We start from the raw sequence: 15,249 nt of genomic DNA on the forward strand, positions 1-15,249 counted from the left end.
GGATCACAGTTTTACACTAGATGACATCTAAGTGGATCACAGTTTTACACTAGATGACATCTAAGTGGATCACAGTTTTACACTAGATGACATCTTGGTGGATCACAGTTTTACACTGGATGACATCCCAATTGTAAAAAAAAAACATTTCCCCAGTCCCAGCCTCCCCCCCCCCCCCATTTCACAAATTAACGTTTTGAAAAGATAATCAAACTAATCGCCGAAACCTTTCACAATAAAAAACACACCATAATTTAAACATTTTTGTTTGGTGTCATTTATTTTTTTAAAACATTATATTCATAAAATAAAAGAACATCACAGGCTGCGCAATAATTTGAATCCACATTTTATATTCCAGATTTAACAAAATGCACATCTTCAAGTAGAAATGGAACAATATAAAATATTTTATACTTCTGTCGTCTTCATTACTAGACAACCAATTAATTTGTATTTATAACACTTGAATTTGAATATACTTTTATACTACTTATAGCAACCATAAAGCTGTTCTTGTAAACCGGATTTTATACATCACGTTGTCTGAATTTTATTTGTATTTTTAAAACAATCAACAAAGTCTCAGACAAGCGCAGTTTTAATTTGTGAATTTTTTTGGTTCTTTTTATTTTATTTTTGGGACCACAGCCAGATTGAAAGTGGTGGTAGACAAAAAAAATGTCTGACTGGCGTCGTGTCAAGTCAATGATTAATGAGAACTCCATTATTCTATCCCCACACTTCTGTGTTAGTGAACCATGTTTGAGAGGACGGGAGTGTTGGAAGTGGAAATAAATTGTTGATATTGTTGGGTGGCGAAGTTACATACATAGTGGATACAAATTTTATGTTTGATTGATTACAAAGCTTTAAAAGACATATTTGTTCCACCCGTTTGTTAAATTTTTCTTCAAACGTATTCTTCCTTTTTGTTAAATATATGAGAGTTCATAGTTCAACTACTATTCGAATTTCGAAGATTTTTAAATTTTGTTTTAGTTGTTACATTTAAGGGACAAAGCAAAATATATAACTGTAAATAGTTTTAACAGTGTTGCTATCAAAGCATTATGGTAAAATGTGGACACGTTTCTCATTCTGGGATCTTGTACACTTTGCATAACACAAGAATACTCTCTCCCACTTGATTGTTAAATTATTTGCAACACAAATAAATAACAAAGTAAAACAAACATCTGAAGTTTTTAACGTTACACCAAAATCTTTCTAACCGAAATTAGATAAAGTTGGGTTATGGTTTTTGGTCAGCATTTCTTACTTAACTGTTACATCGTGAGCAGGATTTACCAACGGAATGTTAAGCAATCATATACCCACACAGCACGTGACTCAATGCTCCCCCCCCCCCCCCACACCCAATCTGGTAGAACGGTCATTGTATCCCCAATCCCTTGCTTACAGTCTGGGGGGGGGGGGGGGGAGGGGGGGGGGGACAATTTCGGGGAAATAATCTAGCATAAACCTAGTACTTGTGTGTTAAGCTATCTTTAGGGATAAAAAAGTTATGGAAAAAAGCATTTACTATCGAAAAAAATATGTTGTCTAGCCAGTATAAAGTATATTATCAAACCTACAAATCGAACGTCAAATACTATAAATATTTTGGTAGAATGATTGTATTAAAACGCGTCATAATAAACTTTAGAGTCATAATACGTTATAGATAACACAAGCTTAACAATACGTCACAACGTCACAACTGCGAGTAACGCATCACGTTGGACTGTAGTTTAAGAATACGTCATAGCTGACTTAGTGTAACATTATATCACTACTACCCACCCCCTCTGTAACAGCAAGTCGCCACCATCAGCTAATAGACACCAATGTCACAAACTCTATGTAACTTTATTACTAAAACATGTGTTGTTCAATAATGACGGAAGGGGGAGGGGGTTAAAAAGGGGTATTAATTTAGTTACAACCAAATGTTACAACGTTCGGCAGTAGCGTAACGAGGGGGGGGGGGGGCGGGGGGGGACATATGTCCCCGGGCGTCGACCTTAGGGGCGCCAAAATGGGTTGGAAAAATAAATTGAAAGGTTGAGGGGGGTGCAAATCGAAATTTTGAGGGGGGGGGGGGTGCAAATCGAAATCTCGAGGGGGGTGCAAATCGAAAGTTTGAGAGGGGGGGGGGGTGTAAATCGAAATCTTGAGGGGATGCAAATCGAAAAGTTTGTCTCCGGGCGCCGGGAAGGTTCGCTACGCCTCTGACGTTCGGTCAAATCAACAATCATATTTATTAAATTATTATAAGTGACTTGGTTGTTTTGACATAGTTGCCATGACTTGCTAGACTTGACTTTTCAAACTTGACTTGTTAGTCTTGACTTATTGAACAAATTAACTTGCCATGTTTTCAAAAGATGTACCTATATTACTATAACCTAATGCTCAGTTAGATTGTCAGGTATCATGACAGAGAATTTGACTTAGCGTTAAACACCAAATTAATTCACCGCTAAACCTAGCCGAGAATGAAATTTTAATCATAACCGTGAATTCATTCCTGCAACCTGAAAATTGAGCAAATTATATCGGAAACAAGTCATTATTTTGGTACATAGCAAAACATTGAAACAGTATTTTTGTTTTTTAAAATTCATCAAATTGGCGAGACTTTTGTTTCTAATTATCTTAGAAACAAATGTCTGAGAACACATGTATTCAACTAAGAACATGTATGGAACAAATGTACCCAGGAATAAATATGTTCAGGAACAAAAGTACCCAGCTCAGAAAATTTTACCCAGCTCAGAAAATTTTTACTCAGCTAAGAACATTTTTACCCAGCTAAGAATATTTTTACCCAGCTAAGAATATTTTTACCCAGCTAAAAAGAAATGTGTCCAGGAACAAATGTAACCAGCAGTGGCGTAGCGAGGATTTTCGGGCCCTATGCAAAAATTATCGGTGGGCCCCCTTCGTCAGCCGTCAGGCTACAATGGAGTTAAACGAAGAAATCAACTGCTGCTTATGATGAAGGGTTTTAAATAATATAAATATTCTGTACTTTTTATATTTTATACACGATTGTGCATATTTACTATCTATAACATTATGTAGTTTTGTAAAAATGTTACAGGCTAACAAACACAGTAGCGTCTTAGGGTGGGGGGCAGAGGTGCAGTCCGCATCGGATAACAACATATGGACGTCATGACACCATGACTAAACATTGAAAAATTTACTTTCATAGCTTTGTAGCGAGCTAAAATAATAAAGATTAGTGAGAGGAGTGACACACTACGGAAAATGCAAAGTTGTTGGGGACTATGGGTTGACACCTTTAGTAAACGCACAGGGTAACACCCGACTTTGTGACGCCACTAATCAAATACTTTGTTTTAAAAACTGCTCATGATTTATTTAGATTTTTCTTTCATGCTTTTAATGATGTAAAATGATTAATAAGTTCATTGAAATTTACGGGTGCTGGATGCCGATCTCACAAAAGAGTCAAAGTTTATTTATAGTGATATTACTACGGATGCCCCCCCCCCCCCCGACCCCCACTACTTGTAAAGTAAGAAAGGACTGGGGTCCTTTTTTTGGAAATTTAAATGATTTCTACAATAGAAAAGAAACTGGATTTTCATTTTCTTTTTGAAATTATGTAAAACAAATATAAAAATTCCAATTTAAAAGTCAAACATTATTTAAAGAGGGAAAAGGGCCCCTAAATGCCTTGGGCCTCTATGCCTTGCTTACGCTAGCTTTTCGGTAGCTACGCCACTGGTAACCAGAACACATTCTGTTATTTTAGCGCTGCTAAGATAGTGAGCAATTAGATTTCAATTTACGCTAATGACTTGTTCTCCGCCAACTACATACGATATAACCAATCACTCTCTCACAAGATAAAACCAACCACTCACACAGAAGATAAAAGCAATCTCTCACACACTCACATAAAAGATAAAACCAACCACTCACACAAAAGATAAAAGCAATCTCTCACACACTCACATAAAAGATAAAACCAACCACTCACACAGAAGATATAAACAATCTCTCACACACTCGCATAAAAGATAAAACCAATCACTCACACACACAAAAAAAAACATCCAATCACTCACACAAAAAATAAAACCAACCTATCACACAGAAGATAAAAGCAATCTCTCACACACTCACACGAAGATAAAAACAATCACTCACATAAAAAAAAAATAAAACCAATCTCTCACACAGAAGATAAAACCAATCTCTCACACACACACAAAAGTAAAAACAAATCTCTCATACACTCACACAAAAGATAAAACCAACCACTCACTCAGAAGATAAAACCAATCACTCGCACAAAAACCCAGTACAAAAATTCCCTAGTTGAGCCAAACACGACTAACCAGTTATCCACGCTCCATACGAAGGATTACTAAACAAAGAGCCGGGTAAAGGCATCATTTTTGTGAACAAGAACAATTGAATGCAAGCAATAAAGTCACCATAAGACAGTTAAGAACATAGGGACGAGTCGACACAATTTCGTAAAACTTCGGTTTGGAATTTAAAAAAAAAAATTAGTCTTCAACATCGTTGTTCTGTTGTTCGTTTAGTTCTCCCAACCCCCTCACCTTAAGCTGATACCTTACAACATATAGATTTTACAAGATTTTCAAGAGCTTTACCCGACGATGGAGATACCTTGTTTTAGAGTTTTTGCCTTAAGACAAAATTTGGATACTTGCTGTTTACTCTCAACTCTACTCGGGCGTTCCAAGCTACCACATGATGTGTGTGGTTATAGGTGTGTGTGTGTGTGTGATTGTAACAGTTAAATGTAGATGAATGTATGTTTCGAGTGTGTATCTTAAAAAGACGATATGAATATAAAATATAGGATGGATGTGCGCATGCGCTAAGGAAAGGAAGCAGAGAGAGGTAGATAGAGCGCGAGGAGATGACGAAACTGAAAGTCGTGGTTCTAGTAGTGTAGCTGCTATATGTCTGATATCAATTAAAGACTGTAAAATCACCAATAATGTGGTTTGTATTTGCCTTCAGTGTGTGCCATGAACCCAGTCATATAAAACGGCTGTGACAGTGGGTGTGAATCTTTTTTTTTAGAATTTAATAAGGAACATGAAAACACATTTAATGGCGTCACTAGAGAATGAGTTACCCATATGCGCTACGCCCCCACCTCCATCCCTTAGTTACCGATAATTCTAGCGGAAATTCGTCAAATACATATATTTCGCTACAGCACAACAGTAATTTGAATTTTATACTGCTGGAAATCTCTTATGCCAATCAGTGGATACTACATTAGCTAATTATTGAGCTTGCTTGTGGGTACTTGAACACACGATGTAAGGATGAAGCTATCCAGTGCTTAACTTCTCCAAGGTTTACTAACCTTATCCCTCAACAAATAGATCCAAAATTATTTGCAAATACTGAATTTCTCACTCGTCTTAAATATTATTGAAATCCACATCCTGTTTCCACCCTCTCCGCATGGAAGAAAGAAAAACAAACCTTATTTTTGCGTTATTTAATCAACGTGTATATAATAAAATATGACATAAATAAATTGGAAATAACAAGATAGAATACATAAAAAAATAACTGCAGTATATTATCACCGAGTTGTTCATGGGTCATTATACAAATTATGCAACAACGTTTGTTCGTATACATTCAAGATGTCCGATTCTCGCTACGTTAGTCTATTTACAGATTTGATCTTGCGTAGAAAAATCTTATTGAAAGCACACCTAAAGCTGGGGTTGAAGATGGTGTAGATGATGGGGTTGATGAGACTGTTGAAGTAGCCCAGCCACAGACACAAGCTGAGCACGTACTCCGGCACACAGAAGTGCCCACACAGGGGCGTCACCACGGCTACAATGAAGAACGGGAGCCAGCAGACGACGAAGGCACCGGTGATGATCCCCAACACCCGCGCCGCCTTCCTTTCCCGCCGCATTTCCATCTTTTCCCGCCTGTACCTTTCTTTATCGCCGCGGCGCATGCGCTTACTGACGTTATTGTTGGACGGCATGCCTGGCCTTGTCAGGCCGACATTCACGGTGCATGCCGGGACTGTCAATGTGTTGGATAACAGACGTGTCAGGTTGGAATCCGGATCTAAAAGTGCTTGACCGTTTTCTTGGACATCCAACGGAGATTCCATATCCACTCTTGTCACGTCATTAGCATTGGTGCATGATGGCATGTACATGCTGATACCATCTTGACTGACGTCACTTCCTGATGAATGTCTCGTGTTAGTTCGCTGTGACGTTTCCAAGGTTACTACAGGAAGCGGGACGTGAAGAGAAGCTTGTTTAGGCGGACGCCCACCAAACCGCTTCTTCCTGATGCGGTACCTCGCGGCCCTGTAGATCTTGAAGTTGATCACCAACATGAGCAGCAGCGGGCAGTAGAAGGCGCCGACCGTCGAGAATATCGTGTATCCGTGGTCCTGGGATATCAAACACTGACCGGATAATTCCGGCCCGTCAGAGTCATGCCTCCAACCGAACAACGGCGGTATAGATATACAAATGGACACCATCCACACGATCGCTACCATGAAAAGAATCTGTCTAGCGTTCCTACTGCGGACATAGTCGATGTTGGACACGGCCCAGTAGCGGTCAAAAGCTATAGCCACAAGATGGAGGATTGATGCCGTGCAGCATAGAACGTCCATGGAAACCCACATGTCACACACGGCGTTCCCTAGAAACCAATGGATGCTTACTTCGTTAATTAGACTAAGGGGCATAACTAGCACTGCAACTAAAAGATCCGTGGTGGCTAAAGATAGAACGAGGTAATTTGAAACACCCTGTAGAGATTTCTCCACGACTATAGCCGTGATGACGAATATATTCCCAAGAATGATGGCCAAGATCATCCCTCCGAGGACGATGCAGATAATTATCATAACCGGCTCGCCGTATTTAGGCAAGTGGTAGCCGAACCCGCCGGAGCTGTAGACGTACTCGTCGCTTCCGTTGTGGAGGGGGTGGTTGAAAGAGGCGTTGGGGAATTCCCAGTGCTGAGAGACGTTGATGTGCTGCAACATGGTGGCCGTGCTGAGATAGCCGGCTGCCTCATGGTCGGACGTGTTCAACGCTGATTGGTCGGAGCGAGGCTGCGGCTTGGCTGTGGACATGAACTCGGTCAGAGTGACGCTTGGTGTTGTCATAGCAACGTCAGAAGTGTCGCCGGCCGACTCAGCTCATCCTTAGCATCGGTTTAGCCAATGGTCAGCAGTCAGCCTTTCTTTCATTGGTTGTTGTTTTTTCTTATGTCTTATATAGATGTGTGTAGTTTTTTAGTGGACATTTTTAAGCTGCATGTAGAGTAGGCGTCCAGAGCTGGTTGATCTGGAAAAAAAATGTCGTGTATAAGTTAATTACAGGTTTTTTAATTTAAAAAATATTAGCTGTTGCTAAGTGGAAGTTAATTTTATGGAAGTTAGTTTTAATTAACATTTTAGCGTAAAATTAAGTTAATAAGTAATTTAATTTTTGCGTAATGAGCAAGTTGTGCATGAAATTCACCAAACTGTAGCAAATTCTCAAGAGACTTTCTAACCAACTCACCAAAATGAACATGAAAATAACTTACTGTAGAAATTATTTACAAAATCAAATAACTAATTATCAAACTGTACGTTACATTTACAGAACTGGACAATAAATTCACCAAATTGTACAATAAATTCATTCAACCAATAGCAGTTTTTTCAGTCAGGCATTTCTCCGAGAGGGGGGCGGGGCTAACTAAAACAAACATTAAACTAACAGAGCTGAGTAGGAACTTCTTAGTTAATTAAGACTAATGAAGTATTAAATCAAGATGATTTCATAGCATGCGGCATTTAGTTTTTAAACTCATAGCTGATTGGCACAGTCTGCCAGTGTGAAAAACAGAGTGATTTCCCTTCAAATAAAATCTAGCGGGCTGGCCACAACCGATCTGTTGTGAGAATTAATTTATAATTTTGTTCTGTGAAATTTCAGAGCGAAACTTTTTTAAATAACGCATTGTTGTTGTTTCCTCAAGTAAACATGAATTATCCTAAAAATGCTGAGTTAAATACCGTGAGATTTTTGTAGGGCGAGGAAGGCGGGGTTGGGCTGGGGGTGTGGGGGTGGTCAAGGAGAACATTGGATGGGGGGGGGGGGAGGGATACCAATCGATCAGCACATATCATATTTAATGTCTGCAACAGTGGAGCTGTTATATTTGGAGCTTCAGAACGTGTAAAAATGCTTTTTAGAAAATGATGGCCCGATTTAGAAGACGCACGCCAGGGAATATTCTCATCCCAAAATAGGATAGTTAACTAATCAGAGCTCCCCTCATGGGTCGCCCGCACACCCCAGGGGTGGGGCGCTAGGCCCGTGTTTGTTGTGTCAATAGCATTTGCCTCTGTTGTTTCTTTACTTGAATCTATCCGCACCGCCGAAACAGTTGAGTTGGGAAATTGTTAAGCCGTAAACAAAATTAGCGTCAACTGTTTAAAAGATGAATCGCTTGCCGAGAAAAACAATTTCCCAATGGCAAAACAGAACAAAGAAATACATATTCAAACAATTACAGTGATAGATTGAGATACGTAATATAGATTGTGTGTGCGTTAGTGTGCATGTATTATATATATATATATATATATATATATATATATATATATATATATATATATATATATATATATATATATATATACATATATATATATATATATATATGCATATATATACATATATATATATATATATATATATATATATATATATATATATATATATATATATGTATATATAATATATATATGCATATATATACATCTATATATTTATTTACAAATATATATATATATATATATATATATATATATATATATATATATATATATATATATATATATATATATATATATATATATATATATATAATTATGTATACAGTAATGGCAGAAGGTGCTACAGAGGACATACATACAGAGAAATAAATAAACAAACGGCTAGCAATATTCAGTATTTGTTAGGGTCGATATACCAGTGATATTCTAACATTAGGGTCGATATACCAGTGATATTCTAACATTAGGGTCGATATACCAGTGATATTCTAACATTAGGGTCGATATACCAGTGATATTCTAACATTAGGGTCGATATACCAGTGATATTCTAACATTAGGGTCGATATACCAGTGATATTCTAACATTAGGGTCGATATACCAGTGATATTCTAACATTAGGGTCGATATACCAGTGATATTCTAACATTAGGGTCGATATACCAGTGATATTCTAACATTAGGGTCGATATACCAGTGATATTCTAACATTAGGGTCGATATACCAGTGATATTCTAACATTAGGGTCGATATACCAGTGATATTCTAACATTAGGGTCGATATACCAGTGATATTCTAACATTAGGGTCGATATACCAGTGATATTCTAACATTAGGGTCGATATACCAGTGATATTCTAACATTAGGGTCGATATACCAGTGATATTCTAACATTAGGGTCGATATACCAGTGATATTCTAACATTAGGGTCGATATACCAGTGATATTCTAACCAGGGGCGGAACTACCATACCGCCAGACCCCGCAATGCAGGGGGGCCCAGGACGTTTAGGGGCCCAGTTCCGACCAAAAAACAATGAATTTTTTTTTCAAAAATTATTTTTTTCATGCATCTTGAAAGTGGTTTTGTAAAAAAAAAAACAGGTCTACTATAGCAGAGATTGTTGCGTAGAAAAATATTTTAAAATCTACAAGAGCTATAGTTTGAAAGGTAGGCAAACATTCACACTACTTCCATGACTTACTGCCCTTCTTTAAAATAGGTATGCCCACGAAGCTCATTTAAATAGTTTTGTACTATGTATATTAAAAAGCAATTAATTTTTTGAATTGTTATTTAAATAAGACGTACTAAACAATGGTATAGCTATAAAAATCAATGTTTTCAAAATTGATAATATAAAAGCCAAAAATGAAAAAAATAAACATAACGCGAGAAACCATTCACGAATCAAGCTTACGTCTTTATATATTTTTGACCAGCATTTTTTGTAGGGGTCATGATTATTTCTAGACCAAGATGAGTTAGGACTGAATTTGTATGGTTTGTTCTCTCAGAATGGTTATATATTGCAATGAAGTAGACCAAATTACTCAGTTAGGATATATATATATATATATATATATATATATATATATATATATATATATATATATATATATATATATATATATATATATATATATATATATATATATATATATATATATATATATATATATATATATATATATATATATATATGTAGGGAGCCCTAAATTTTTCTTTGCGGGGGAGCCCTTTTTTTCTAGTTCCGCCACTGATTCTAACATTAGGGTCGATATACCAGTGATATTCTAACATTAGGGTCGATATACCAGTGATATTCTAACATTAGGGTCGATATACCAGTGATATTCTAACATTAGGGTCGATATACCAGTGATATTCTAACATTAGGGTCGATATACCAGTGATATTCTAACATTAGGGTCGATATACCAGTGATATTCTAACATTAGGGTCGATATACCAGTGATATTCTAACATTAGGGTCGATATACCAGTGATATTCTAACATTAGGGTCGATATACCAGTGATATTCTAACATTAGGGTCGATATACCAGTGATATTCTAACATTAGGGTCGATATACCAGTGATATTCTAACATTAGGGTCGATATACCAGTGATATTCTAACATTAGGGTCGATATACCAGTGATATTCTAACATTAGGGTCGATATACCAGTGATATTCTAACATTAGGGTCGATATACCAGTGATATTCTAACATTAGGGTCGATATACCAGTGATATTCTAACATTAGGGTCGATATACCAGTGATATTCTAACATTAGGGTCGATATACCAGTGATATTCTAACATTATTCAGATCAATAACCGCTAGCTGGAAGTTTTCCAATCGCTTTCTCTGTAACATAAGCTATACAATAGTTTAATGGAGACACTGGTCATGTTGTATAGTGTTGAGGGTGTAAGTTAAACAACTGTTGGGTGGAGCTATGGGCCATATAAGTGTAGGGTGGAGCTATGTCAGAAAATTATGTAAACATGATTTTCATTCAGAGTTTAATCCAACAAGCGACAATTAAATCGGTACTTTAATATAAAAAGGAAACCGATATTGGGTAACTAAAGGGTAACTAAAACATCGAAGAAAATAAATTGATTCACAAACAGTAATTCAGTTTAACAATCAATGTACGATTCCGTTAAAAATTTAACGAATTGTCATTTAGGGTGAATAGAATTCGTCGGTGAAACTGATGTGAAGTTGCTTTCTTTGACCGAATTACACTCTCAGCATTAAACATTCAACTACATAATTACCCACAGATTTTTTCACGTCTTCCCATTCTCTGTGGGGTTTAAATGACACAGTCTAGGTGTTGGAGATTAGCAACATTGACAACATCAGCCTACACAAAGCCAATCCATGTCATTACAGCAGCCTTGACCTTTCTCTCGGTGGATATTCTCTAGTTTAGGTAATCTGGTTGTTTGATTTCGCGGGTAAGTGTTTAGCTATGATGGGATGAATGGTATAACTACACATTCGCTTTTACCAAATGTTTCTTGCGTTTGTATAATATTCAGCATTCATTTCTCTTCCACTCAATGTTCAGTAGCTTATTTATTTTCTAACTATATGCGTACTTGGATATTGAACCTACACCAACTCAAACTGCTTGTCACCGCTAGATATAGAATTCACTTTCCTTTAAGCGCACTAAATCTTTCCCACGCCAGAAACGGGTGAATACATAGACCCTTGCGACTCACAAATTGGGAGATTTTGCAACCCTCTTGATGTCAACGACCTCTCGTTACCATGGTGACATACATACAAATCAGACAGTTATTTTTGAGCCCCCGTGCGATCCAAAAATTTCCTTATCCATAAGTGTGGTGTGGGTTTGTATGGGTGCCAGTTTGTATGAGTATGGGTTTTTATGGGGGTGAGATGTATGGGGGTCAGTTTGTATGGGAGCCAGTTTGTATGGGTGCCAGTTTGTATGGGTGCCAGTTTGTATGAGTATGGGTTTTTATGGGGGTGAGATTGTATGGGGGTCAGTTTGTATGGGGGCCAGTTTGTGTTATTGCAGATTCATGTGGTTGGTAATGTGTGTGTGTGTGTGGGCGGAGGGGGGGGGGGTGGAGATTGTAAAACATATTCCTTAAGTCAGTACGATTCGACAAGTTGGAGCTAACGAAACGGTTCAGCCAACCAATTTACACTACTTCAAAATTCAAAAATATTTTAAACTTTTATCTTTCAGGAAAAATAATTTTAAAGGTTCCCTTGGTCCATGTGTCAAGTTGGTGACACCCGACCCAGTGACGCCAATGAAGTGCAGTAGAGTTAATTTGTTTCTGTGACCTCGGCATATGAAGGGATAGTGTGGTCAGCAATATGCCCATATACCTATACCTTCCCCAACGTGAGTTAAGTACCCTTTAGCTAGGCGGACTGGAACGTTCTACATTTTCAGGAGCAGGTAGAATAATTCCACCCAATATTTGATAAACTGATTTATTAACTCTCATGTGATATTTAATGAACTATGACACTATACAGATTCCAAACACCAACTATGGCTTCATAGATTTCCTTAACACCGGAGCTGATATTGCAGGAACTGAGAAATCCTCAAGTTTCCCTTCCTCAGCTTCTAGTCGAGCTAAACTCATTGTTTCTATTTTCATATTTATGTATTCAAATCGCAGCAAACTGGGTCATGACCGAAATTAGATCTCACGAATTGCTTCCCCTCGGTCCAGGAAGACATTACCACATTCAGTAATAAATTGGAAATAAATCGGCAAGACAGAAATAAATTGCAAGCCGGGACGCTTTCATAAATAGGATTTTGATATCAGTCCACACAGTCGAAACCTACGTCGGGGTAAATGATTTATGCTTCTAGAAGTTTCTTGTTTGCAAGCCAGCGTGTCACCACTTAATATTTCATTCGAGAGAAATCTTTTAAAAAATAAATGGAATCAAAATTCCAATTTAGATAGCTATTAATACGAGTCGATTCCCTAAACTTGATAAGTAGGAAAGTTGAGTTTTAGAACGGTCAGATTTAAATGAGGCGTGTAGTGTTTAATTTTTTGGACGTTTCTGAGTTCTTGAGGATTTGATCCGGGTTGTTATAGAGTTAGATAATTATTGCCGGAATCATTTTTAAGTGGTGTGTTAGGTTGAGTCGTGGTAGTGAAATGATTGGACTAGGTAAGTTCTAATGGTGGTGACATGACTGGACTAGGCAAGTTGTGGTGGTGACATGACTGGACTGGACAAGTTGGTGGTGGTGACATGACTGGACTAGGCAAGTTGTGGTGGTGACATGACTGGACTAGGCAAGTTGTGGTGGTGGCATGACTGGACTAGGCAAGTTGTGATGGTGACATGACTGGACTAGGCAAGTTGTGGTGGTGACATGACTGGACTAGGCAAGTTGGTGGTGACATGACTGGATTAGACAAGTTGGTGGTGACATTACTGGACTAGGTAAGTTCTAATGGTGGTGACATGACTGGACTAGGCAAGTTGGTGGTGACATGACTGGACTAGGCAAGTTGTGGTGACATGACTGGACTAGGCAAGTTGGTGGTGACATTACTGGACTAGGCAAGTTGGTGGTGACATGAATGGACTAGGTAAGTTCTAAAGGTGGTGACATGACTGGACTAGGCAAGTTGTGGCGGTGACATGACTGGACTAGGCAAGTTGGTTGTGACATGACTGGACTAGGTAAGTTGGTGGTGACATGACTGGACTAGGCAAGTTGTGGTGGTGACATGACTGGACTAGGCAAGTTGGTGGTGACATGACTGGACTAGGCAAGTTGGTGGTGACATGACTAGATTAGGTAAGTTGGTGGTGACATGACTGGACTGGACAAGTTGTGGCGGTGACATGACTGGATTAGGTAAGTTGGTGGTGACATGACTGGACTAGGTAAGTTGGTGGTGACATGACTGGACTAGGCAAGTTGTGGTGGTGACATGACTGGACTAGGTAAGTTCTAATGGTGGTGACATGACTGGACTAGGCAAGTTGGTGGTGACATGACTGGACTAGGCAAGTTGGTGGTGACATGACTGGACTAGGTAAGTTGGTGGTGGTGACACGACTGGACTAGGCAAGTTGGTGGTGACATGACTGGACTAGGCAAGTTGTGGTGGTGACATGACTGGACTAGGCAAGTTGTGGTGGTGACATGACTGGACTAGGTAAGTTGGTGGTGACATGACTGGACTAGGCAAGTTGTGGTGGTGACATGACTGGACTAGGTAAGTTGGTGGTGACATGACTGGACTAGGCAAGTTGTGGTGACATGACTAGATTAGGTAAGTTGGTGGTGACATGACTGGACTAGGCAAGTTGGTGGTGACATAACTGGACTAGGCAAGTAAATGGTAACATTACTGGACTAGGCAAGTAAATGGTAACATGACTGGACTAGGCAAGTTGGTGGTGACATGACTGGACTAGGCAAGTTGGTGGTGACATGACTGGACTAGGCAAGTTGGTGGTGACATGACTGGACTAGGTAAGTTGGTGGTGACATTACTGGACTAGGCAAGTAAATGGTAACATGACTGGACTAGGCAAGTTGGTGGTGACATGACTAGATTAGGCAAGATGGTGGTGACATGATTGGGCTAGACAAGTTGGTGGTGACACTACTAGATCAGACAAGTCGTGTTGGTGACACTACCATTCTTGTCAGTGCTGTACCCATCATGGTAATGTGAATGACCACCTTCTAACGTTGATGTGATTGACCACCTTCTAACGTTGATGTGATTGACCACCTTCTAACGTTGATGTGATTGACCACCTTCTAACGTTGATGTGATTGACCACCTTCTAACGTTGATGTGATTGACCACCTTCTAACGTTGATGTGATTGACCACCTTCTAACGTTGATGTGATTGACCACCTTCGAACGTTGATGTGATTGACCACCTTCTAACGTTGATGTGATTGACCACCTTCTAACGTTGATGTGATTGACCACCTTCGAACGTTGATGTGATTGACCACCCTCTAACGTTGATATCACCAGACACGTACACGATACAACTGAACTCATCTTTATGACGTGTTAATCCGACTACC

At 38.6% G+C, this 15,249-nt stretch overlaps 1 protein-coding gene across 1 annotated transcript in view; it reads right to left on the bottom strand.

The window, feature by feature from the left end:
* Positions 1–5,529: 5,529 nt before the first annotated feature.
* LOC131946503 (5-hydroxytryptamine receptor) overlaps positions 5,530–15,249 on the bottom strand; it is a 95,637-nt gene continuing 85,917 nt past the window's right edge. Inside the window, exon 2 of the mRNA XM_059307321.1 lies at positions 5,530–7,376. Coding sequence (XP_059163304.1) covers positions 5,696–7,195 — 1,500 coding nt within the window. The 5' untranslated portion in view covers positions 7,196–7,376 and the 3' untranslated portion in view covers positions 5,530–5,695. The remainder of the gene's footprint in view (positions 7,377–15,249) is intronic.

This window comes from Physella acuta, unplaced genomic scaffold (genome assembly GCF_028476545.2).
Source record: "Physella acuta isolate Inbredline_101_S28 unplaced genomic scaffold, ASM2847654v3 ptg000562l, whole genome shotgun sequence".
Lineage (NCBI taxonomy): Eukaryota > Metazoa > Mollusca > Gastropoda > Physidae > Physella > Physella acuta.